Source organism: Ursus americanus, chromosome 21, assembly GCF_024610735.1.
Source record: "Ursus americanus isolate L20-20 chromosome 21, mUrsAme1.1.p, whole genome shotgun sequence".
NCBI lineage: Eukaryota > Metazoa > Chordata > Mammalia > Carnivora > Ursidae > Ursus > Ursus americanus.
In genome coordinates, this window is record NC_142147.1 from 52,707,218 (window position 1) to 52,731,688 (window position 24,471).

At 55.8% G+C, this 24,471-nt stretch overlaps 3 protein-coding genes, 1 long non-coding RNA gene and 3 other non-coding genes across 8 annotated transcripts; 1 reads left to right on the forward strand and 6 right to left on the reverse strand.

Annotated features, from left to right (window-relative positions):
- Positions 1–722: 722 nt before the first annotated feature.
- LOC123778001 (uncharacterized) lies at positions 723–1,999 on the reverse strand. Its single transcript, XR_006775769.2, has 3 exons — positions 1,837–1,999; positions 941–1,000; positions 723–820 (listed from the first exon to the last, which is right to left on the reverse strand). It is a non-coding gene; the product is annotated as an uncharacterized LOC123778001 (long non-coding RNA).
- An 883-nt stretch (positions 2,000–2,882) lies between these two features.
- ACP4 (acid phosphatase 4) lies at positions 2,883–7,331 on the forward strand. Its single transcript, XM_045775124.2, has 10 exons — positions 2,883–3,020; positions 3,092–3,196; positions 3,272–3,358; positions 4,186–4,332; positions 4,654–4,752; positions 4,865–4,960; positions 5,717–5,849; positions 5,939–6,021; positions 6,500–6,624; positions 6,847–7,331. The coding sequence occupies exons 1-10, from the start codon at positions 2,916–2,918 to the stop codon at positions 7,217–7,219; spliced, it is 1,353 nt and encodes a 450-aa protein (XP_045631080.1). The 5' UTR covers positions 2,883–2,915; the 3' UTR covers positions 7,220–7,331.
- Positions 7,332–8,987: 1,656 nt separating this feature from the next.
- LOC123778024 (Friend virus susceptibility protein 1-like) lies at positions 8,988–14,716 on the reverse strand. 2 transcript variants are annotated; one of them, XM_045775179.2, is made up of 4 exons: positions 14,608–14,716; positions 12,792–12,835; positions 11,142–11,187; positions 8,988–10,736 (listed from the first exon to the last, which is right to left on the reverse strand). In XM_045775179.2, the coding sequence occupies exon 4, from the start codon at positions 10,675–10,677 to the stop codon at positions 9,802–9,804; it is 876 nt and encodes a 291-aa protein (XP_045631135.1). In that variant the 5' UTR covers positions 10,678–10,736; positions 11,142–11,187; positions 12,792–12,835; positions 14,608–14,716; the 3' UTR covers positions 8,988–9,801. The 2 variants fall into 2 exon arrangements, with proteins under 2 accessions (XP_045631135.1, XP_045631134.1); XM_045775178.2 differs by having other exon boundaries at positions 14,566–14,645.
- On the reverse strand, positions 10,803–10,893 carry LOC123778057 (small nucleolar RNA SNORD88). The gene has a single exon (XR_006775775.1). It is a non-coding gene; the product is annotated as a small nucleolar RNA SNORD88 (small nucleolar RNA).
- Positions 11,278–11,370, reverse strand: LOC123778056 (small nucleolar RNA SNORD88). Its single transcript, XR_006775774.2, has one exon. It is a non-coding gene; the product is annotated as a small nucleolar RNA SNORD88 (small nucleolar RNA).
- Positions 12,907–12,997, reverse strand: LOC123778055 (small nucleolar RNA SNORD88). The gene has a single exon (XR_006775773.1). It is a non-coding gene; the product is annotated as a small nucleolar RNA SNORD88 (small nucleolar RNA).
- Positions 14,717–17,348: 2,632 nt separating the features above from the next.
- Positions 17,349–22,285, reverse strand: LOC148108311 (uncharacterized). The gene is made up of 5 exons (XM_087871215.1): positions 21,605–22,285; positions 20,848–21,125; positions 20,013–20,159; positions 17,731–17,862; positions 17,349–17,416 (listed from the first exon to the last, which is right to left on the reverse strand). Exons 1-5 carry the CDS (start codon positions 22,270–22,272, stop codon positions 17,349–17,351), a joined length of 1,293 nt encoding a protein of 430 aa, XP_087727341.1. The 5' UTR covers positions 22,273–22,285.
- Positions 22,286–24,471: the final 2,186 nt, after the last annotated feature.

Genomic DNA, 24,471 nt, shown 5'->3' on the forward strand with positions numbered 1-24,471 from the left:
TTTTCTAAGAAAAGAGAAAGATGTGTTGATAGAATATAACAAAGAAGATGATAACTACAGACTTTTTGTGGCTGACAAATTCCATTCGTGTCTTTGATCTCAAGTTTTTCTGGCTGTGGCCACCTGGGCCCCCTAGACAAAGATTTTCACCTTTGTCTGAGAAGAAAACCAGGGTTCAGAGAGAAGGACTATATCTGAAGTACACAGCAGTCCGTGTTGATACCAGGTGAATCAGCCCTGCTCTGTCTCCCCTCTGTGCTTTTTTAATTTTTAAAGATTTTATTTGTCTGAGAGAGAGAGAGAGCATGAGCAGAGGGGAAGGGCAGAGGGAGAGGGAGAAGCAGACTCCCCGCTGAGCAGGCAAGTCATTGCGGTTCTCCATCCCAGGACCTTGGGATCATGACCTGAGCCCAAAGGCAGACGCTTAACCAACTGAGCCATCCAGGCACCCCTCCCCTCTGTGCCTTTGCACCCAGAGTTCAAATGTCCTCTTCTTCTCTAATTGTTCCTGAAAGACTCCTACTCAACCCTCAAAACCCAACTCAGACTTTGGGCTCCCTGTCTCAAGCCAGAGACTCCAGGCCTCTAGCCCCTCCTCCCTCAGACCCAGGAGACTGGACTCCTGGCCCCTCCTCCCTCCGGCTCAGAGCCGGGTCCCTCAGACAGAGCGGTGGGGGGCGGGGGAGGGGGGGTCTGTGCCACAGCCAGGAGGGAACAGCATATGCTGATTCAGTCCATTTATTTGGTCTCAGGGGCCTGAGTCATGATCGAGGGCAGAATGCTCTTGGATGAGGCGTCCTGGGTCTTCTCATTGCTGAGCCTAAAGGAGGAAGACACAGAGATACACAGAGGCATGGGAGAGGAGGAGAGCCTAAGTGGATAAAATAGGGGCCAAAGAGACAGAGATTCAGCCCACCACCCCTACCCTCTTCCCACTCACCTTGTTGAAGAAGTAGATGGAGGCCAGGATGGTGAATACAGCCATGGCCAGGGTTACATTCTGGGGGGAGCAGTCAGAGGTCAGGGTCCACTCCCTCCCTCCCCTTTCTCCCGACCTCCCTCCCCCTGCCAGACCCCTCCTTACTTCCTGAAAGTTCATGGCCATGGCCTTGAGCTCAGTGCTTTCTTGCTTGACCTCCCTCTTCCTTTCCTGGACTCTGAGCCAGAGAGGACAGACCAGCCACTATAACCTAAGAGGGGTTGCCTAGGAGACCAGAATGGTGGCCGCGGTGACGAGAGAAAGGCATTCTGGGTAGAGGGGACATGGGACAGGTGCTTGAGGTAGAGGGGGACTTGTTTGCAGAATGTTACATGCCGTACCCGCACTTGGGACTGGGACATTTGAAATTGGAGAATCCAGATCTCCAGCGCTACACTGAGGCTTTTTTTCCCCCCACCCCACCCCAGGGTGCTGGGGAGCCATGGGAGGCTGTGAACAGGGGAGGCACCGAATCAGCTCGGAGCATTAGTGTCTTGGAGCAGGGAGGAGGCTGGAAGCCAGGAGGTGGCCCCGGGCAAAATTTCTTCCCGCAGTGTCGGCCAGACACCAGGTGAGAGCATTAGAGCTGGACTGGGCGTTTCCATGAGTCTTGTCACCAGTGCTGGGGGTGGGGGCGGGGGCAGCTTCCCCACCTGTGGACCACAGGCACAGGGACAGCGCCAGAGACTCCCGCCGCTGCCCCCTCTCCCGGTCACGGTCCCTGACTTGCACTCCACCAGCCTTCCCGCGAACATTCTATGCAGCCAACTCTTTCTGTCCATTAAGCCTTCAGAACTAACTTCCCGGTTACCAGAAACACAGAGGCTAAAGAAACAAGGACAGTCGAAGGTCATTACCCACGGGTTCCATCTTTGCCAATTCGCCTCCTCGCTAAATTCTCTGTAATCCCAAAGTGCATGCCCGTTGCCCTCTCGCGGTCACTCGTGGACATGCGCAGACCGGCTAACAGTTTGAGTTGCTGGAGGCGCGCGGGTTCCCCGCTGAGGTTCCGAAGAGGCTCCGCCCTGCTCTTTGAACTCATTAATCTTCAAAGCAGCTCCCCGAGGTACAGATTGCCCTCGTTCCCATTTTATGGCTTTGATGAACGAGGAGGCACAGAGAGGTGCGGTAACTTGCCCAAAGTTGCACAGCTTGTAAACGGTAACGTTAGGGGTTTGAACCCAGCCTACCCAAATCCAGGGTCCAGGTGTTCAACCCCTGGGCCGTGCTGGCTGGGGCCAGATGTGGGAGGCGCTGGGAGAAGGTGACATCTCCAAGAAGAGCTCCAACATTTAAGAGGTGAGAATAGGAAAACAGAAACATGGGCTGTGGGGAGGGAGAAGAAAACGGAGAATGTGTCTAGAATGTGGGGCTACTTGGGGGTGGGTATCTCTGTCTCCTTTTTTTTTTTTTTAAGATTTTATTTATTTATTTGGCAGAGAGAGAGAGACAGCCAGCAAGAGAGGGAACACAAGCAGGGAGAGCGGGAGAGGAAGAAGCAGGCTCCCAGCGGAGGAGCCCAATGCGGGGCTCGATCCCAGGACCCTGGGATCACGCCCTGAGCTAAAGGCAGATGCTTAACAACTGAGCCACCCAGGCACCCCTCGCTGTCTCCTTTTGCATCCCAGCTTTGCCACTCACTGCCTGTGTCCCCTCAGGCAAATGACGGAACCCGCTGTACCTCAGTTTCCCCATCTGCACAATGGGGACGGTGAGAACCGTATCAACCCCTGCCAGAGGTAAAGTAAAGATTAAGCAAGTCTGGCTAATCCAAGTCCGGTGAAGGCCCTGGGGGAGCCGGATCCCAGGAGGCCGCCTTGGCTCCGGGGGGAGGCATGCCGGGACCTGCTTTTCGGGGGGTGCCGAGGTGGGGTAATGAGCAGGTGGGGCTGTGGCACAGACAGTGGGCTGAGCTCAGCGTCTGGGCTGTGCGGAGATGGCCGGGCCAGGGTTTTGGGGCCTCCCTGCTGGACTTCTGCTCCTCCTGCTGCTGCTGGCACCCTGGGCCCTGGCGGAAGGACCCCTGGTGTTCGTGGCTGTGGTGAGGTGTCCCCTGCCCTGGCCTGGCCCCTCACCTCTCCCAGGCCAGCCCTGACCTGGTCCTGTCCCCAGGTGTTCCGCCATGGCGACCGGGCCCCGCTGGCCTCCTACCCCACCGACCCACACAAGGAGGGAACCACCGCCCTGTGGCCCAGAGGCCTGGGCCAGCTGACTGGGGTGAGAAGCCGGGGGTGAGGCTGTGGAGGGGGCGGGGGGGGGGGAGGGGTCTGCTGAGGCTTCCTCTGCCCTCAGGAGGGGGTCCGCCAGCAGCTGGAGCTGGGACGCTTCCTGAGGAGCCGCTATGAGGACTTTCTGAGCCCGGAGTACCGGCGGGAGGAGGTACTGCCAAGGACATGACCCTCGCCTGGCCTCCTGACCTCTCACCTCTGACCTCCTCTGACTCCAACCCTCACTGTGGGCCTCCATCTCTGGCCTTTGACCCCCAATAACCTGACCTGCACCCTGTATCTGCTCTCTGACTCACAACCATCAACTAACTCACGCTGACCTCTGACCCCATCTCCACAGGAGTCCCATGCTTGACCTCTGACCTCTGGGCTCCATCAACTCTGACTTTATTTTCTGGCGTCCACCTCTGTCTTCTGACGCCCACCAACACCAACCTGACCTCTGGTTTCTGACTCCAAAACTTGACTGATTCTGACTTTGACCTTCACTGGTTCAGTGTGCCTCCCGAGCTCAACCTCTGATCTCTGCCCCTCATCAGATCTGAATTGTCTTTCCTACGTCCTCCTCTGTCTTTTGACATCCCCCGTTTAGGCTCAGTCCTCCTGACCTCTGACCTCTGACCCCTGATAGACATGTACTGGATTCTGGTCCCATGTCCTTCCACCTCCCCTCCCGACCTTGAACTCCAACTTCCAGCCACCAGCAATTCTTTCTTTCTTTCTTTGACGCAACTGACCCCTTTAATCCCACACGTTCACCCAACTTCTGACCTCCAACCCCATTGCTCCTGACCTTGACCTCTGACCCTTGATCCCACCTTCCAACATGAAAGACCAGACACTCCAACTCACCCTGGGTTTTGACGCCCTGCACCTGACCTCTGACCCTGCACTGAATCTGGAGCTTTTGGTTTGCTGCTGCAGCCGACCTCTGACCCGGCAGTGGTCCCTTTGCCTGCCTTCTCCCCGCCACCGCAGGTCTACGTTCGCAGCACTGACTTTGACCGCACGCTGGAGAGCGCTCAGGCCAACCTCGCAGGGCTGTTCCCCGAGGCTGCCCCCGGGCGCTCAGAGGCTGCCTGGAGGCCCATCCCTGTGCACACAGTGCCCGTCACTGAGGACAAGGTCAGGGGGCTGGACAGGTGCAGGGGGTGGGAGGGATGGAGAGAGACCCAGACCCCTGGATGGGGGGAGCTGGTGGCTGGGAGAGGCAGTTCCGGCTGAGCGGCCCCGGGCAGCCTGTGTGGGCTGGAGCCGTGAGCCCTTCCCTGCCGCCGAGCTGCCTGCACGAGGTGAGCGGCCGTCCCGTGCTGTGCGGCCAGATTTGGGAGGGACCGCATATTTTGAAGAGAGAGGCTTGGACCAGGGCTCCACAGCCCCAACTCCCCGCACTGTGACTGTGGGGTCCCAGTCACGCTGTCCTCTCTGAGCCTCAGTTTCCCCCAGCTGCTGAGGTTCCCCATGCGCAGCTGTCCTCGATACCATGAGCTGCTGAGAGAGGCCACGGAGGCTGCGGAGTACCAGACGGCGCTGGAGGGCTGGACAGTGAGCGGGGGTGGGGCGGCGCTGGAGGGGCCTGGGGTGGGGGCTGCGTGGCAGGGCTTGTCAGGGAGGGGTGAGGAGGCCCGTCAGACTCACCCAGCCCCGGTACATCCAGGACTTCCTGACTCGCCTGGAGAACTACACAGGGCTGTCATTGGTCGGAGAGCCGCTCCGCCGGGCATGGAAAGTTCTAGACACACTGATGTGCCAGGTGAGCCCCCACCCCACCCATCCAGCCGGGTGGTTAAGGACACCTGGATTCAAATCCCAGCTTTGCTGCTCAGTACCTGTGTTCCCTCAGGCAAGTCACTTAACCCTTGGTGCCTCAGTTTGCCCACCTGCCCAGTGGGGATAGCAACGCCCATACCAACACCCCTTGGGGTTTCTGTGAAGATCAAAACGGATTAATCCACACGAGGTGCTTAGAACCGTGCCTGGCACACAGCGAGGCCTGCAGGAAGGCTTGAGGCTACGTGTTTGCGGCTCCTCCTCTGTTCGTTCTGTGGGAAAAGCTCCCAAACCCGACACTCGAGCAGCAGGAGCTGACCTGAACCGGCGTGGCGCTCTTTGGAGAGATAGTCTTTGCTTACCCTACCCCGTGACAATGATCCTAGTCGCACGTGGGAATAGCAGTGTGTGTGGTTAAGGGGGCTGGACGTGTGCTGAGGGAGACGGTACTGCCACCATCGGGCCCTTCTAGGTTCCAAAACGTCTGAAGTTTGAAACAGCTCTGACTCCAGGCTTGAGGGCTCCTGGGCTGTTGCGTGATGGTCATTACTACTGTCAATTCATGGTTGCTATTGGCCATGACTTCCTGCCCAGCCCCAGCCCACGAGGGATTCGGAGGAGGGGTGGGAGAGAGGACTGCGGCTCAAGGGGACAGCACAGGCACCGGGAGGGCCTGAGGGGAGCATGAGGAGCTCAGGATGTCCTGGTCACTTTGTCATCTCTCCTTGTCTCTCTCCAGCAAGCCCACGGTCTTCCCCTCCCATCCTGGGCCTCCCCGAATGTCCTACGGACCCTAGCCCAGATCTCAGCTTTGGATATTGGGGCCCACGTGGGTCCACCCCGGGCAGCCGAGAAGGCCCAGCTGACAGGAGGTAAGGTGTGGGGCTGGGAGGCTGGGAGGTCGGGAGGCCAAAGCGCCTTCCTCTGCAGGATTCTCAGCGCTCTGTTCCTGCCCTCTCAGGGATCCTGCTGGATGCCATCCTTGGCAACTTCTCTCGGGTCCAGCGCCTGGGGCTGCCCCTCAAGATGGTTATGTACTCAGCTGTGAGTCTTTGGGAAGGGAGGCAGTGCCACGTGGGCACAGGGATGAGGGGGATGGCAGATGGCAATGTGGGCAAGGAAGAGCTGGTGGGGTGGTCTCAATGGAACTTCACTGTTACCCACTGTTACCCACTGCCTTGGGTAACTCCTATCTCCAAACCATACTCTCAGACCATATCACTAGAGGTACACAGTCTGGAAGGAGGGAGGTGATGTGTTATAAGAGAATTTACCTCTTCTGGAAGGACAAGTTGTTTAACTGAGCTGCCCAATCATATTTTTGCATCTGTTTGACCAATGTTCATTAAATGATTCCCTGTAACTGGTGGGACTGACTCCAGGGTGAGCTGATTTGGGGGGGGGGTTGGTTCTGTGAGATCTGGGGGACATCTGGGAGGAAGCTGGATGCCCAAGTCTAGAGTTCAGGAGAGAGGAGACATCAAGACAGGAGCCGTGTCTCAGCCCTGGGATCCGCCTGCAGCACGACAGCACTCTGCTGGCCCTCCAGGGAGCCCTGGGTCTCTATGACGGGCACACCCCACCGTATGCTGCCTGCCTTGGCTTTGAATTCCGGAGGCGCCTAGGGGACCCGGACGAAGATGCAGGGTAAGGAGGGGGTGGCACCCGGGAACGGGCAGGACAGAACTGTCTCAAGGAAAGAAGATGGGGTCCCAGGCGGCGGGAGATTTGTGCGGGATGGATGGAGGAGGGTGACAGGTAGGAGTCAGGGGCCCAGCGTCTCCATTCAGCTACTCCTCTCCAGATTTCAGTCAGTGGCAGGGGAGGCGAGGAGGGGCCTGGGTGCCACCACCTCCTGTCTTCCTCCAGGAATGTCACCATCTCCCTTTTCTACCGCAACGACTCCACCGGCCTGCCCCTGCCCCTCAGTCTTCCCGGGTGCCCAGGCGCCTGCCCACTAGGCCGCTTCCGCCAGCTCACCGCCCCGGCCCGGCCTCCGGCTCACGGGGTCCCCTGCCACGGCTCCCGTGAGCCTGCCACCCCAGCAGGTGACGGTCACTGGCGTTGGGGTGGGAGTGTGGGGGGGCCCAGGTCCCAAGACTCACACTCCCGTGTTCTCCCCACAGCCACTGTGGTGCCCCTGCTGTCTGGGGCTGTGGCAGTGCTGGCTGCGCTCAGCATGGGGCTGGGCCTGCTGGCCTGGAGACCCAGCTGCCTGCGGGCCTGGGGGGGCCCCGTGTGAGCTGGGAAATCGGGCAACCCCTCTCCCACAGCTGGCGTTGCACCCGAACATGTCTGCTCACCCGCTGCTGTGGCTTCTGTGACTTACTGTGCGCGCCTGTTCCTGCGGTAAATGGGGGCGGGGGGCTCCCTGGCCTGGAAGCTGCAGGCAGCGCTGTGCGCACGCGCGCCTGTGCGAAGTGCGGCTCGTGGACACGTACGTGGCACGCAGGTATACCCGTGTGGTTCCTGTGTCTAGACACTTGTGTTCTGCACTTCTGTATGGGGGCACACAGGCCGTCTGCATACATGTGCACGCGTCCACGGGGCACATTTGCATGCACACACGTGCGTGTCGGTCCACGTGTAGGTGCTGTGTATGTGCGTGTGCACACACGGGAGTATACGGCAGGTCAGTACACGGGGGAACACGGGTTTGTAGGTACAGCACATGTGGCGTGCGCACCTGCTCACGGAGCCCCTCCGCGGGTCACACACTCCGCTGAGCCCTGGCTCCTGGGAGTCAGTGTGGCTCTGGGGACCCTGGCAGGCTCTCGGTGCTGTAGAGGCTGGCGTCACCTTTAATTTTCTCCATCCTCCGGGTGGGGTGGGTCAGGCCCGGCCCTGGAGAGGAAGTGCTCACAAGTGCCAGGTCCAGAGCCACAGGCAAGCCCCCAGCGACCAGCCTCTGCGCTCCGGTCTCATTTGGCAGAGCCCAGACTCCCCAGTCATCAGAACCCACAACCCTTGCCATTAAGCTCCCGGCAACCAGCAGAGCAGGGGGGGCTGGGGCCACTGCTCAGGGCTGCTGAGCACAGCACAGGCTGCCACGGTTTGGTGTGTGTGGGGGGGGCAGTCTGCCGCGGCACCCACTGGCTGCCACGTGGCTATTTAAATGAAATAAAGTGGAAAATTCAGGTCCCAGCTGCACTGGCGGCAGTTCAAGGACTCTCTGGGCACACATGGCTGGCGGCTGCTGTGCTGGTCAGGGCTCCTATCACAAGCATAGCCCAGGGCAACACCGAAGCCCTTGCACACCCGCTAATAAAACCCGCAGGCTCTGTTCATGGTGGTCCTGCACTGAACTGCTCAGCCCAGGAAGGGACCTGCCACCCTCCCACCACATACGGAGCACTTGAGTGGCCAAACCTGGGGCACCAGCCCCCTCACTGGCCACACCCCAGGCTGTGCAGCACCAATGGTCATGCCTACATCAAGCGTATGTATGGACACAACTATGACCAGTGGGGAGCCTGGTGTGCAGGCGCCCTTTAGATGGGGTAGTTGGAGGTGATCAGAGATGGGGGGGTGCTTATAGACAGAAACTACTCCTAGCCACCAGAACCCCAAACTTCCACCTGGGGGGATAAGGTGCCAGGGCCAGCAGCCCTGTGTGCACAGCTTAGAGAAACGAGACCTCCCTCCTTCACCCCATCCCTGGGAGGGGGCTGGGCTCTCAGAACTTCCACATGACCCCGTCCATCATTGCCCCTGGAGGTATGGAGTGATCACAGGGCCTCCTCAATGCCTTCATGCACCCCTGGGTGGGGAGGAGGGCAGGGGAGAAGCATCTTCTTGCTTAGATATTCAGACCTGAAGTTCTAGCAGGTTCCCCTACCCTGTTGTGAGTCCCAATAGGAGCCCAGCCTTCTCGGCACCCAGGGATGGCCCAAGGAGAGATGGGGGCTTTCCTGGGGCCTCGGCGCATGATCCTTACCCTCTTGCCCCAAGAGGGTTCTGGATTCACACCAGGACCATGCCACAGCCCTGGCCACACACCACAGTCCACATAGAGCAATGCTCACGCCGTTTAATGAGTCCCACGTGCCTAGTACGGCCTGCCAAGGTGGTCGTCAGTCCTCACAAAGCTGTGATTCCGGGCCCCAACACCTTTAATCCAGACGTGACAGACACTGGCCAGAGGTTACACATCCGCCTAAAGAGATCGGATGGGACTGGCTGCGGGTTCTCCAGGTGAGCAAACAGCAGAAGTCCACTTTAAAAGGGAAAGGAATTGCAAAATAATAAAAAAATAAAAATTACAGCCTTAAGGGAAAAACCATTCTAAGAGAAAGGAGCGTCCCTAAAACTCAAGTGTTGCGTATGCTTAAATTATTAGGTAAAAACATTGCATTTAAAAATACCTTTAAAAAAGGGTACAAACTTCAAGGTGCTTTCATGTCGTGGCCTGTGGGGTCCCCCCACTTGGCCTGTAGTGCTTTGGGGGCCCATGTGGCCGAAGGGTGGGTGCCCGCCCACCGTGCCAGTTGGGCTGAAATGTAACAGACCAGAACAGTACAGGTTGCACCCTGGGGGAACAAGGCACCCGGGGGGGGGGGGTACCGGCCGGCTTGCCTGTCTCCACCACTCTGCCTGGCAACACCTATGGGGTGGGCAGGGATAAGGACAGTCCTCTCTTCTGGGGAGCAAACACAGTAATGGGGGCAGCCTGCCCCCAGGGAGGGTGGAGAACAGGCAGGTGGGCCATCCCTCAGTCTATGCTGGGGGGGATTCAGGAGGCACTGGCTCCGACTTCGTGTCTCCCCTGGAATCTAGCCTCCCTCCGCCACTGAGTACCATCTAAAAGACGGTGCCCAGGGGGGCCTAGTCGTGCCGCACGGGCACAGGCGGCTCCTCCCCGCAGGCCTGGTCTGAGTAGGGAGGAGGTGGGGGCTGCTCCTCCCCCAGCATGTAGGTAGGGTGGCTGCGGCTGCGCTTGGCCTCTTTGATGTACAGCTCGAGGAGGACCTTGGTGGGCTGCTTGTCCACCCTCTCCTTGGGCACGCCATGGCTCAGCAGCCAGCCCAGGAGGTCCTTGCGCGTCGGGTTGGGCCCCAACATGAGCTTGGCGCGGCCCGGCTGGCTCTGGCGCCAGAGCAGGCCCACGTCGGCGATGGTCTGGATCTCCATCACCGCCTCCAGCACCGTCATGCCCTTGACCAGCAGGCTGACGAGCGAGAGGCGCAGCTCAGAGGGGGCGGCCGTCAGCAGGCGCCGCTGGAGGCCCTGTGTGAAGGGCACGTCCTCGGGCGCGGGCCGAGGTCCCTGCTCTGCTGCGGGCGGCGAGGGGGGCTCGCGGTAGATCCAGTCCAGCATGCCCAGCTCACGCACCAGCTGGATGCCCTCCTCCATGGTGGTCCAGGGGCGGAAGGGCAGCTCGGTGGCCTCGAAGTGCAGGAAGGACTCCCAGCGCTGGCGCCAGGCCAGCAGCAGCCAGGTGAGCAGTGTCTTGCAGCCGCCCCGCAGGGTCTTACAGCGGTAGTTGAAGATGGCATCGCCGGTCAGGTCGCCCAGCAGGGCCAGCTCTCCAGAATTCAGGGACAGGGCCGGGCCCCCCTGGTCATACACGCGCAGGATCCAGGTGATCATGAGCTCGTTGGGGTTCTGCTTGAAGCGCCGCGAGATGGCCAGGAGCTCAGTGTACGTGTAGTAACGGTCCCCCCGCCCCATCTGGGTGTGCGCCAGTGCTCTCTCGGCCATGATCACAGCTGTCCCCTGCAGCGAACGGGAGGAAGCCCGGAGAGGTGCTGCCCCAGGAGCTTCAGGAAAGGACAGAGGCCATCAGGTGGGAAAAGAGCCACACCCTCCAGCACCTCCCCGGAGTGGGATCCCTCAGATCCCCGGGTGTCAAAGGTCCCGGGGGGCACTGCGTCCTCAGGGGAGGTCAGAGCCCAGTGCTGGACATCATGGGGGTCACAAGCACAGCCCCTTCAAAAGCCCTGACAGCGTCACTGCAGCCTGTCCTGTCAGCACCTCCCCTTGCCACCCCCCACTTCACAGGGATGCTGTGAAGAGCAAGCGAATCTAGTGCTTAACACTAGGCCCAGCTCTAAGTAAATGCTCAGCATTTGCTTTTCTAGTATTACTATCATCTACAGATCCGTAATGGCAAATTTATTATTATTATGGTATGAACAATGAGAGAGACCCTCTTCTGTCCTTACCAAGCACAGAGGGATGGCGGGGCTGTTTGACTCCTGGAGGAACCACCTGCGGACGGGAAGGGGTCAGAGAGGGGAAGAGCAGGTCAGCGGGGCACAGGGCAACCATGGCCCTCCATCCCTCCCCTCCGCAGACTGGGGGCCCCTCTGACCCCCCGGGTGTCAAAGGTCCTGGGGGGGCACCATGTCCTCAGGGGAGGTCAGAGCCCAGTGCTGGGCATCATGGGGGCCCCCAGTGCGCTTATCCACCTCCTCACTCGGGTCCCAAAGCCACCTGCTCCAGTCCTAAGGGGGATGACAGCGCTCATCCAGGTAGGACAAATGACCAACACCTGGCCATTGGGGTGCCAAGGAGCAAGCCCCCATCAGGTGCCTTTTGATGATATACTCTCCCCCCCCCAACCTCAGCTCCCCCTGCCCCCCTCAGCTCCCCTTGACCACCCCTCACTACGGCTCGTCCATGCGTGTCACTCGTATGATCTGCAGCAACTGACTCCAGCACCGTCCTGCCCCCAACCCCGGGGCTGTTTCTCCTCCTTCCTCTGTTCAGCTCCAAGGAGCACCCTGCTGAAAACACCCCCATGTCTGCTCTGCCCGCACCTCAGGTCTGTTATCCCCCCACGCATCTTCCAAAGCCTCCAGTTCTGCTCGTCTCCCCTCACCCGTCCTTGCCGAACAAATGGAAACTTCCTACTCCACTTTCCCAGAAACTCCCTCTCAGCAGCAACGAATGTTCAGAGCTCTGCAGGGGACACCTCGGTGAAGAGCACAGGTCCTCAGACAGACACTCATGATGTGACATCTGAGCTCACGCACCACAGAAAGTAGCTTCTCCTCCCTCAAGTGCCTGTCAGCAGGAGCTGCAACCCCCAAGGACGCCAGAGAACACACTTGCAGTTCAGTTCCCAGCGTCCTAGCGCAGAGAACACTTGTTTCTTTTCAGATAACAGGTCTCTACGCCCATTTTATGATTTAGCTCTTTGAAACACTTGTGCAACATTGTCCAGATAAATGGTCCCTTTAAACAATGGGTACTGTGTACTTCAAGGGTAACTTTAATAACTGTGTCAGCTTATCTATATAGGATTCTTGGGAAGCTAAGCTCTGCTTAAAGGCACAAGGTATTCAATCTACAAAACCCTCAGTATCAACAGTGATAAATGCTGCCAGCTTGTTTCTTCTGACTTTGAAAATTAGATTTGATTAGTCCTTTTCCTTGAAACCCAAATACATGTTTTTTCTTCTTCTTCCACAATCCATGTATTCTCCATCTAATTCAACCCTTACCTTGAAGATGGGGAATATCACTGCTGTCCCCCCTCCCCCCGACAAATGAGCAGAGGATTCAGGCCCATATGTTCCTAATGTGTTGTGCCTACCCTACAGATTTAGAAACTGAGGCTCAGGAAAGCAATCACTTGACTAGCTCTCCAAGCCCATGAACTGCAGAGCTGGGATGTGGACCCTAGGCCCATTCTGGCTACATGTCCACTGCTATAAATGAACAGGGATTTGCACGTAAATCCCCAGCACAAACACTGGCACATAAATTAGGTCCGAGATATCTAATGTGATGTCACCCCTAATGAAGGTATTTTAGATGGGCGGGGAGGGGAAGTGGGTGGGTCAGGGAATGGAAGCAAGGGTTCTCACCAAGATGGGGTTGTAGTGGGTGGTCCCTCAGCTTGAAGATGCACCTGTAACACAGGAAGGACTTGGTGAGGATGGAGGAAGAAAGAGTCTGTGGGGGAGTCTGGACATCAAAACCAGGCTCCTCAGATCCCCAGGTGTCAAAGGTCCTGGGGGGCACTGCATCCTCAGGGGTGATCGGAGCCCAGTGCTGGACATCACGGGAGCCCTGGTACCCGCTGCAACCACATCCCAAGGCCACTCACCTTCAGGAACAGAGGCCAAACTAACTGCACTTAAGAGACTGGGAAACACAAAACCCATTAGGAAGGTAAGAAAGCCCCCAACTCTCCCTATGGAGACACCATGTTACCCCACCTCCCCAGTGTCACAGGTCCACAGGGGACTGTCCTCAAACCTACTACATGGAGAAACACCAGCATCTATTAGCCCTTGCCCAGTTTTACAGATTTTCAGCATTGGCTATACTTGCTGGTAACCGGAAACAGTGAAAGCTGCGAGGATACACATCCCTTGGAAGAACCTACTGGGAGATAAAAGGAGGGAGCTATTCTAGGAAAAACACCCATAAGATATAAGCAGCATATGCAATGACCAGAGAACCCTTTACTGCAACCATTTTGGAAGACATCAGCAGAGGAAGACATTTTGGAGAGGACTTCGGAACCACAAATACAATAAAGTGTTAACGATTTTCGATGAAATTAAAAACGTGCCTTCAAAACACGAAGCAAGAAGAAAGCAAACATGGCAAAATGTTACACTCTTAAACTTCTGTCGAGTTCCCCCAACGCTTGAGGATTTTAATAATAAAAAGTGAAAGAGAAATACATCGGACAATAGCGACAGAGGGCGCGCCAGTGATGAATGGAGGAGAAAAATCCTTTCACTCGTGACACGGCCATAGCTGGGATCAATTCAACGGTTTTCCAGGTGGCTGCCAGAAGGGAGAAGACACTCAGCTAGAGAGGATTTTTGCTGGGTCGTGGTGGGGAGATAGAAAACCAGCCAGGTGCCCCAGGGCTGGGTCTCCTCGGCAATCAGGAAACGGATGGATGTCCAAGACCCCAAGGACCAATCAGCCCAGAAGTATCCCTTCACAGAACTGATGCATGGAGTGAACACAAAACTCATATTTGGAGGGACCGTGTCAGAACGATTCCTGAGGGTAAACAAAGGCCCCATGTGCTTTCTCCTGAAACCACACCTACGTGGTTCTCAGAAACAACCCAGTAATTCATTTCGAGACTCCACTCCCCCTCATTCCTTAGAAAGCCCCGAGATCCTGCCTCTACCCCTCCCATAACCTTTGTTCTAGGTCGTGCAAAATGCCAGCCACGTGCAATCGAAAAAAACAACAGCGACTTTTAAAACAGCGTTTTAAAGAAAACACATGTAGCTAGCACAGGAGTGAAAAATCTCATAAAGAAAAACTCCGTGTTACACGCGTTCTCCACGCACCCCCCCAGCCCCCCCCAAGAAAAATGGACAAGATGGCGGAGCCCCGCGACGTGGGAAGCAGAGATGGCGCAGCCAGCCGGGCTGCGGAGCAAAGGCGCGCTAGCTCTGGAAGCCCTCATTCGCTCCGGCGGCAGGAGTATCCCCCGCCCTGAGCGCCCTCTCCAAAGGGTGCCCGCCCCGCAGAGAACCCCAGGCTCGCCTCGGAGTGCTCACTGGGGTCTCACAAAGGCCCTGACCCCTTCCACGCGACGACCTGGACGCCCCGCCGCAGCCCGGGGCACCTCATGACAGGAGCGACCCAGATTCCAGTGCTCACCCGCGCGAACGGAACACAATCAAAACTCCAAGAAAAGCTCACCAGGCGCTCCCTCTCTCGAAAGCATGCGCGAGTGGCCGCGCGTCCCGCTTTATACTGCGCGCCGCTCGCAGTGCCCGCCACACGCGCCAGCCCAGGCTCCGCCCCGAGGCGTCCAGCACACGCGCCGGGTCAGAAACCCAACTTTGGGGCTTGGGGAAGCGAATTATGCCCGTTCTCGCCAAAATCTTCCTGAAGACGATACGATGTTGTTCCTGGACTCGGATAAAAGGAGCAGTGGGATAGCGGGCCCCGTTGTCCTGTCATGAGAGTCAGGCAATTCTGAGGACAGCATCAAAGGCGGGCTGAAAAGGGGCAGGACCCCGAATGAGGACCGAGCCAGACCCGGAGGCAACTGGAATTGCCAGCGCGGCAGTGGCGCGAGCCGTGGGCGCAGGGGGCGGGGCCGACCCAGACGAAGTCCCGGCGCAGGGTGGTGGGCGGGGCCAGCGCGGAGATTGACAGGGGATGTCCTGGGGCGTAACTCGCGTGGCGCAGAATGAGAGGCTGGTCCCGAGCAGCGAAAGGAGGGGTAGGTGCCTGGTCGCCGGGGCGGGAAGGCTGGACTTCTGGATCTAAGGCAGGAGGGGGCTGAGTGAGGGCCGGATCTCCTGCCCTCCACCCGCCTCCCAGTTTAGAGGGTCTAAGACCTGGGGGCTTGGATTCTTGGTAGGGTCGGAGCTCCAAGGAATGTCTTTCCACTGACATAATTGTAAACATTTTTTTTTCCAAAGATAAAAAATGAAACTTCTCTACTTCAAACCCACTCACCAGAGTCGCCACTGTGGATGTGGTGTAGACTTTTTACTTTATGGCTATACACACGCATGCACGTATTATGGGTAACGATGCTTAACCCCCCCCACTCCACTTTGTCCCCTAAATAGTCTCCCCCTCATCAGTACATACAGAGTGACCTCATTCCTTAAACAGTGGCAAAGTATTCCTTTCTGTGAGGGGAACACACATTGCTTAGCTGGACTCCCTTGTCATTTGGATTGTTTTCTTACTTCATGAAGCTTATGGTCTGAAGTAAAAGAGACCTATACCCTTCTGTTAAGAAAATGAGGCATTGTCTTCACTAGCTTTTGCCTCACTGAGAGTAAAGCAAAGCCCTCACTGTGGCCCACAAAGCCCAGAGTGACCTGACCCCTGTTCCCCCTCTGCCCCTGCCCCCCCCTCCCTTGCTCACCCTGCAGTAGCGCGTTGGCTTCCCTAGTCTTCTTGGAACCGGCCAAGGAAGGACATTTGTACCTCAGGACCTTTGCACTTGCTGTTCCTTCTGCCAAGAATCCTTTCCCCCAATCTATCCCCATGGCTCCCCTCTCTTCAGTCATGTGTCTGCTCACATGTCACCTTGGCAGGGAGCCCCCACCCCTTCCCAGACCCATCTCTCTTCCTCTCCTTTATTTTTCCTCATAGTACTTATCCCTAACATATCTCTTTGTTTGTGGGCATGTATTTTTGCCTCTCCGCCAAAATGTCAAGCCATAAAAACAAGGATTTGTGTCCAGTTTGATCGCTGCTGTCCATCCAGTGTCGGCCACATACCTGCAGCTCAGTTTTCACTAAAGATGAAGAAATCTGAGAGCCCTTTGTGGGAGAGAAGCGGCAGGATTATTTTAGCAACCCTTAAAGAGCACAAACTATGGACTAGGTGTTACGTTAAACTCCATCTAGGTTGAACTACTATCATTACCCCCATTTTACAGATGAGAAAACAGACCCGCAGGGTTCAACACCTGGACGCGGGTCACAGAGCTAGTAAGTGGCAGAGCCTAGACTCAACCCTTCCAGCTTAGCCACTGTGTGAGAGGGAGGTAGAGGGGACCCCCACGTCGAGGCCCTGTAGGGGGACCCAGGCAATGAGATAAAATTTGTACTTGAGTTTCAACCCTGCCCTGCTCAGCAAATGACTTGGATAGCAAAAATATGCTACATGGGAGGGGGCGCCTGGGTGGCACAGCGGTTAAGCATCTGCCTTCGGCTCAGGGCGTGGTCCGGCGTTACGGGATTGAGCCCCACATCAGGCTCCTCCTCTATGAGCCTGCTTCTTCCTCTCCCACTCCCCCTGCTTGTGTTCCCTCTCTTGCTGGCTGTCTCTATCTCTGTCGAATAAATAAATAAATAAAATCTTAAAAAAAATATGCTACATGGGACAGCCTCAAAGATAGGTAGATAGATAAATAGATAATTTTTAAAAAGAACAGCCCTGTGTCAGGGGGTGGTTAGGGGAGAAGAGGAGGTGGTGACAAAGGCTGCTGGTAAAGGCAGGAGGTGAAGTGTGGGTGCAGGGAGAATGTGCCTCAGACGGGGCTGATTATTGGGGGTCATGAAAGTAAAAGATAAGGCCTTGAGGGCCTGGAGAGACTCAGCTATTCAACAATTATTGATTGGCACCAGGAACCATTGGCTCAGTCTCTTTGTTGACCTTGCGCCTTGCATCTCTTTCTCCTGAGTTCCTTCCCTTACCTATGCCTCTACCCCGGAGGGCCCAAGGGATGGGCTCGCGGAGAGATGGCATTTCCATAGAATGCTTACCATGTACTGAGCTAAGAGAATATTCTGGGCAAAAAATACAGATTATTTAAATATACTAATTATTAATCTGAGTGGGGGGGATTCAGAGGGGACTGAAAAGGGCAAGACTCTCAGCAGGGGTGGCGGACTAGAGAGCAGGGTTGTCAGGTACTTGGCAGGGAGCCGTGGGAACAGGCCTGGAGAGGTGGAGTCATTCCTGTATCCTAAGTCCAGATGGCCTGGAGCGCCAGGATGGACCAGAAATTCATGTAGTTCAGATAGGAAAAGAAACCTGGAGAAGGAAGAGAGCAGAGGGGGTGAGAAGCACAGTTCACAGCCCACCCCTGATCCCGATTCCCTCTGCAAGCCCAATCACACCCCTACCCTGTTGCCAATCCATTTCCAGACCCACACCCAGTCCCATCCCCACGTCCATCCCTATGCCCACCCCTCCCCACGCTCATCTCCCCAGTCCTGTCTCCCATCTCAATCCCATCTTATCTGGCCCTGTCCACAACCCATCCCCATCCCAAACTCTATCCCACTCAGTCCCTGTCTGTCTCCCTGACAACCCATGCCCAAACCCAACCCCACCGGAGCCCAGACCAGTCATCAGGAAGAGAAAGACGCCGATCCATGCCAGATAGAAGCTGCACCCCAGCTGGTAGGTCATGCCTTCCTGCAAGTACTCACGGGCCTGCATCAGGTAGAACAGGACACCCAGGATGATGCTGGTCCCTGCATGAGTACAGGTGTGAGGAAGCCGGGCATCGGGTGTGTGCAGACCCCTGCCCATAGTCGTGTGGCTGCCTAGCTCTTGCTCAGTGTTCTCCCACTTTCTTTTTTTTTTTTTAAAGATTTATTTATTTATTTATTAGACAGAGACAGCCAGCGAGAGAGGGAACACAAGCAGGGGGAGTGGGAGAGGAAGAAGCAGGCTCCCAGTGGAGGAGCCCGATGTGGGGCTCGATCCTGGAACGCCGGGATCACGCCCTGAGCCGAAGGCAGACGCTAAACGACCGTGCCACCCAGACGCCCCTGTTCTCCCACTTTCTGTCGCCTCCCTGTACCTCTATGCACCGGCGGGAAAACGGGCTCCTGACAAAGTCACGGTAGAGCACACCGGAAGTGCAAGTCTTAGTCTTGAACCAGCCCGTGGTGGCGTCTTAAACCATAGGCTTTGGGGCCAGTGGACCAGAGCTCTTGTCCTGCCTCTCCCTCCCACCTTAGGGCAACCACGCCATCCCTCTGAGCCTCATTTCCCTCCTCTATACAGTGGTGGTAATCACAGGACTCATCTCCTTGGGCTGTCATGAGGAGTTGTTGAGATTGGCCCATTTCCTGACACACAGGGAGCCCAGAATTGAGCTCGATTATTATCATTGTATCGGGTCTTCGATGTTGGGCTTCTGAAGAAGGGGACAAGAAGCCCACTCATTCTGAATATTTCAACTTTTAAAATTCTGGGTAGTAAAGTCCTGGGTAATTTTTTTTCTTTATGTTATTAAAAAATAACATAGGAAGTGTTTTCCATTTAACTAAAAGGAATGGGCAATTTTTTTTTTTGTAGAAAAAAAAAAGTCTTATATCAGATGACATAAAACGGAGGTGTTTTCTACCCTTTGTACCGGCACATCGGATAACACTCTTCGCACACAAGGAAGTTGAGTGTTGCCTATTCTTGGCTTTACTAACCTTCTCCGAGAGTGTTTTCCTAATACAATAAAAGTTGTGGTCAATTACTACAAATGCCAGGCACTTGATAGCCTTCATTTCCAAATTAAAGTGCTGCCCCACCTCCTTTCCTAAAAAGTGTATTTGTCATGCAAATGGAAACTAGACCCTTCTCCTCCTCCTCCACCTCCTTTTTTCTTTTAAACTAGACTGTTCTAATCGGAGTATCAATTTTGAGTTATTTGGGTCAGGTGGGAGGATTCTCATGGTAAGGACTTGGGCAAAGTTAAATAGGTACCATGAAGTACCAACATGTTCTAATTCAATCCTCACCACACCTCCACGTGGAAGGAAATTTTATCCCCATCCTACAGATGGGGAAACTGTGGCTCAGAAAGATTAAGTAGCTTGAACGCGGGGCACCTGGGTGGCACAGCGGTTAAGCGTCTGCCTTCGGCTCAGGGCGTGATCCCGGCGTTATGGGATCGAGCCCCACATCAGGCTCCTCCGCTGGGAGCCTGCTTCTTCCTCTCCCACTCCCCCTGCTTATGTTCCCTCTCTCACTGGCTGTCTCTATCTCTGTCAAATAAATATATAAAATCTTTAAAAAAAAAAAGTAGCTTGAACGCAGAGCAGGTGGTGGTGGGGAGACAGGATTTGGGATGGGGTTGGAACTGGAAATGGGTATTGGATAGAGGTTGAAGTTTGAGTGATAAGGAGGGAGGATGGGGTTGGGGATGGGTTGTGGTTGAGTTTGAAAGTGAGGTTCACAGGTGATGGGGTTGGGTTGAGTTTGGAACGAATGTTGAGAATTGTTACCTACGGGGTTGAGCTGGGTGTTGAGATTTGGAAAGGGGTTGGGGATAGTAATGGGGATGGTTTGGAGATTGAAATGTAGATAGAATTGGAATGCAGTTTGGGATGGGGATGGACATCCCCAAAGGGGAGACGGGTGAGTTTGAGATTTGCTGGTGCTAGAGATGGGAGGCAAAACGGAGGCTGGTATCGGGGCTAGAGATGGGCTTGTGTTGGAAGCTCATATTTTTTATGGGGACGGTTTGGAGACTTGGAGGGACATAGGATTGGGATTGGTGATGAAAGTGAGGATAGGTGTAAGATTGGAATGTGGTGGGGGAGGGGACTGGCTATCGTGATGGACACCAGGCAAGGTACTTCTCGCCTTGATTCCTGGGGGCAAAATCTCAGTGCCGTGCCTGCCAGGGCGCTGATGACGACACTGGAGAAGTCCAGCATGGGCGAGTTGGAGCTGGCGGAGAAGATGATGTTTGTAAGTAAAATGCAGAGGCAGAAGCTGGCGATGCTGGCGAGGAGGAGAAAGGCCCAGGCCAAGTCCAACAAATCTGGGGAAGGAAGAAACCAGGAACACTTGAGAGGCACTCGGGCCCTGAGCATGAGGGAGCCGGTCTCCGCTGAGGTTGGGATTATTCAAGAACCCTCTCCCTTGCAGATTCTTCAGCCTCGGGGCGCCTGGGTGGCACAGCGGTTAAGCGTCTGCCTTCGGCTCAGGGCGTGATCCGGGCGTTATAGGATCGAGCCCCGCATCAGGCTCCTCCGCTATGAGCCTGCTTCTTCCTCTCCCACTCCCCCTGCTTGTGTTCCCTCTCTCGCTGGCTGTCTCTCTCTCTGTCAAATAAATAAATAAAATCTAAAAAAAGAAAAAAGATTCTTCAGCCTCATTTGAAGAAAATTGAAATCGGGCTCTAGAGAAGGGATATGAAGGCAGATGCCTTTAGCATTGAGGACACACCTTTGGGTCAATGAGAAAGGTTCTTGGGCAGGGAGAGGTGGGGTGAGCGTTGAGGAACCAGCTCTGTGTGATGAGGGCAGATTCCCGGGGATGAAAAAGCCTCAGGATACTGTGTAAGATCCTAGGGTTATGAGGACTGTGAGGTAGGGCGCCATGGAGGCGAGATGAACCTAGGCAATGAGGACGGTCGTGAGGCAGTGAGGACCATCCCAGGGAAGGCAGAGAAGGGTCCCTGGGACAAAGAGGAGAGTCGAGTCCCAGGAATGGTAAGCAGGCCTTACAAGCATTCTGGTCGTACTCATGTAGGCAGGAGATGTCAGGGCACCGCACAAAGAGGATGGTGTTGATGGGCATGGTCAAGGAGCCATCAGGGTGCCCAGGAGGTCTGAGTGGCACCTGGAAGTGGACCCAGGGCTGGCCCAGAGAGATGAGACCGATGATCGCCATGCTGAGCAGGCTCAGTGCCAGGCTCACCTGGCGGCTGATCTTCTTGGCTCGGTGCAGCAGCCGCCAGCCCATGGGCAGCTGTGAATGGCTGAGTCTGCCCCTGTTATGAAACCTGTGGCAGAGTGCCCACCCCCGGGGTCAAATCTGATCCAGCCACCCAGCCCAGCCACCCCAGGTCCAGCCGCCAGACCCCGTCCCATCCCGTCGAGACTTCAGACTTTCTTTTCTCTGTGTCTATCCTCCCTGCCCTGTATCCCCCAGGTCCCGCCTCTACAACCTGCTCACCCATGTTCAGCCTCTAGGCTCCCTTGCCTCCAGATCTAGCTTCCAGACCCTGCCACCCCCACATTCCCTTCCTAGGGTGAATCAATCGCAGGTCCAGCCTTTATGCCAAGTCTCCGCCCCCCCTCCCCCCCCCCCCCCCCCCCGACCCAGAGCCAACCTTCAGATTCAGCTTCCTGCCACACCTGGGTCCAGCCTCCAGCCTCCAGTATACTGGTTTTAGTTCTGGTCCCTGACCTTTGAGTACTGCCCCCGCCCCCCGAATTCTAGCCTAGAACCCGGCCCACTGCCTGGACCCCTGCCTCTCACCCGCCAGAATCGATCACAGTGGATCTGCTTGACTGTATGCTCTGGATATCGTCGTCTAGGGTACTTTGGTTGATTTGGGCGCTGTCTGCGGAGTCTCTGAAACTCTCCTGAGAGGTCCAGATGATTGAATCGTTGCTTTTGATACTGACCGTGGGGCTGTGAGTAATTGAAGGGGGGACATCGACTTTGGCCCGGATTGGCGATGTGAGGCCTTGAATACTTGAGCGGGGCCTCCAGGTCGTTGGCCGGAGGTTTTTGCTACTGGCTTGACTGCTGCTGTACATAACTGACTCTCTGTTGCTCAGGGAGTTGCGAGTGGTTAATGGAGAATTTTGAACGCTGAAGTAGCGAATTTCGAAAATGGGTGGAACGTCTCGGGTGTTGAAACGGCGACTGAAGGTAACTGACGGTGCGTCTTGGATACTGACCCGGTGACCGCTAATAGTGGCTGCCGTGTCCTCCGTGCTGACACGGCGACTGCTGATAATGGATGGTGTGTTTTGGATACCGGCCCAGCGACTATTGGCTAGTAGGGGTTCTTGGATGCTCACCCGGCGATTGTGGAGAACGGGCAGAGAGCCTTGGGTCTCCTTTCGGGGATTACTGGGAGCCGCTGGAAGGACATCTGGCTGGGTGCTCTTGTGGTGAGGTTGGGGCTTCTGGAACATGTGGAAATGCAGGGCAAGGTCAGTCCCCAAATGAACTAAACAGCCTGCCAACTGCTTTAGCCCCTCCTTCCAGGCACCTTCATGGCCCCCTAGGAGTCTCTTGGTCTCTTTCCCAGGTTCAGGCTCTGTCCTTTGTGGTTTAGATCTCTCTGACCCTTCTGCTGTGTTCTCTGGTCTCTTCTGCTGTCCAGGGGCTGGCCTCAGGGCTTCAGTCTGGCCTGCAGCTGGGGGCAGGGAGAGGTTCCATGACAGTTGGAGAGGTTCCAGGACGTTAGGACGTTGGCCATGGATTCATACTCTGCCCTGTGTGAGTGACATGGGGGCTGGGGCTGGGTCAGGGTGGGTTCCATGTCGGGTATGGGCAGGGTCAGGATCGGATCAAGAAGAGGTCATGGCTGGGTCTGAGAGATGTCAGGACTGGGCAGGGGTGGGGTGGCAGTGGGGAGGGAGTGACCAGACAGAGCAGAATCAGACAGGGGCCAGAGTAGGGTCAGGGCTGAGCAGGGCTACGCCAGCGCTGGGGTACCGGCGTCTCTGAGGTCAGTTCTTACAGTTTCTGCAGGGCTTGAGATCTGAATTTGTAAGTCCCTCCTCCTATCTGCCCCTAACCCCCCACCCCATTCCCAGGGCCTTCCCTGAATCAATTTCCTCCTCGTAGTCCCTTTTTAAGGTCAGTGTCTCTCCTTGCTCTCTTTCTCCTCTGTCTCTGTCTTTCTTCACCTTTTTCTGAGGCCTCGGGGACCAAGAGAAGGTTGGACCCATTCCCTGTCCTCAGAGACCTGCAGTCCGGGCTTGGGAGGGGAGACAGAACAGCCACAGCTTGAGAAGGACTCAAAAGAGGTCAGTGGGAATGCAGATATTCCGTGTACATGCAGCCTTTCCAGTCAGGAGGGGAGATATTTCTTTCTTTCTTTTTTTTTTTTTTAAGATTTTATTTATTCATTTGACAGAGAGAGACAGGCAGCGAGAGAGGGAACACAAGCAGGGGGAGTGGGAGAGGAAGAAGCAGGCTCCCAGCGGAGGAGCCCGATGCGGGGCTCGATCCTAGGACCCCAGGATCACGCCCTGAGCCAAGGCAGACGCTTAACGGCTGAGCCACCCAGGTGCCCCAGGAGGGGAGATATTTAAACTTCCGTTTCCCCCATCCTTCCTTTTGGCTTTTATGGTAGCCGTTTGGGGACAAAAAAGAAAGAAAAAAGAAAAATGCACAAACTTTCATGTCTTTAATTACAGGAATAGCCGACTCCTCTGTGTCTTAGCGTCCTCATTTGTCCAAGGAGATAAGGAGACTGTAGAGGGTTGTCTGAAGGATGAAGTGGGTTAATAACATGTAAAAGCACCCAGAACCCATTGTAATCAACAGCTGTCGAATTTTTTACACGTGGCAGAGGTTGATTTTTGACTCTCCAAGTTACTTTCTCCATCCGCCAAGCTCTTTCCCAAGTCCGAGACCCATATACCCAACTGTCCCCGAAATCCACATCGAGAGGTGTCACGGAAGGACGGGAAGGAATTACTCTACCTAGATACCATGGAAGCCCCCGCCAGTTCATTTATTCTTGCATGCAATCATTACCTTTTTCATTGAACAACTAGCAAAAGCTCGATACCAGCCGATGAGGGTGCAGTGGGAAACCGAAGAGATGCGTTGCCTACCCTCGAGGAGGTCTGTGGGGGAAGACCAATAGACCGATAGGGAAGAAAGTAGTGAAAAAAGGGGCAGCACAAGTCCGGGGGATACCAGTGAAGAAAAGTTGCATGTTGCACTGTGGGAGCATTTGGTGGTGACCTTGCCCAAGAATTGAGGGTGGGCTGGGCTGGGAGGCTCGGAAAGGAGATGTGGGAGGAATGGCCTGGGAGGGCGGTTAGGGCGTTCTGGGCACGGGTGCGAGAAGAATGCTCCAGGCGGAGGGAGCAGCCTGAACTGTGTGTGGAAATGCCCAGGTAGGAAAGCTCTCAGTGAGAGAGGGACCCTGTGAAGTCTGTGTGGCTGGAGGTAAGTGAGCAAGGGAGGGGGGACGGGAGTCCCTGCCAGTTGGGAAGGTCGGCAGGGTCACAGGGGCTTGGCAAGTATAGGTATAGGCGACACTGTGAGTCTCGGCCCCGTGAACACGCTTTGGGACCTGTGTTGTAGCTGTGTGTGTCCTGCATTGGGATTTGTGACGGGTCTAGGTAAGCGGGTGAGGTTGAGAGCAGAGA

Bases quoted from the DNA above. Each gene is read 5' to 3' on its own strand.
- LOC123778024 (XM_045775179.2), bottom strand. From the start codon at position 10,677: ATGGCCGAGAGAGCACTGGCGCACACCCAGATGGGGCGGGGGGACCGT.
- ACP4 (XM_045775124.2), top strand. From the start codon at position 2,916: ATGGCCGGGCCAGGGTTTTGGGGCCTCCCTGCTGGACTTCTGCTCCTC. The intron at 3,021-3,091 runs GTGAGGTGTCCC...TCCTGTCCCCAG, and splicing joins CCCTGGTGTTCGTGGCTGTG to GTGTTCCGCCATGGCGACCG. The intron at 4,961-5,716 runs GTGAGCCCCCAC...GTCTCTCTCCAG, and splicing joins TAGACACACTGATGTGCCAG to CAAGCCCACGGTCTTCCCCT.
- LOC148108311 (XM_087871215.1), bottom strand. From the start codon at position 22,272: ATGTTCCAGAAGCCCCAACCTCACCACAAGAGCACCCAGCCAGATGTC. The intron at 21,126-21,604 runs GTGAGAGGCAGG...ACTCTGCCACAG, and splicing joins ACTGTGATCGATTCTGGCGG to GTTTCATAACAGGGGCAGAC. The intron at 17,863-20,012 runs GCACGGCACTGA...GTACTCATGCAG, and splicing joins CGTCATCAGCGCCCTGGCAG to GGACCAGCATCATCCTGGGT.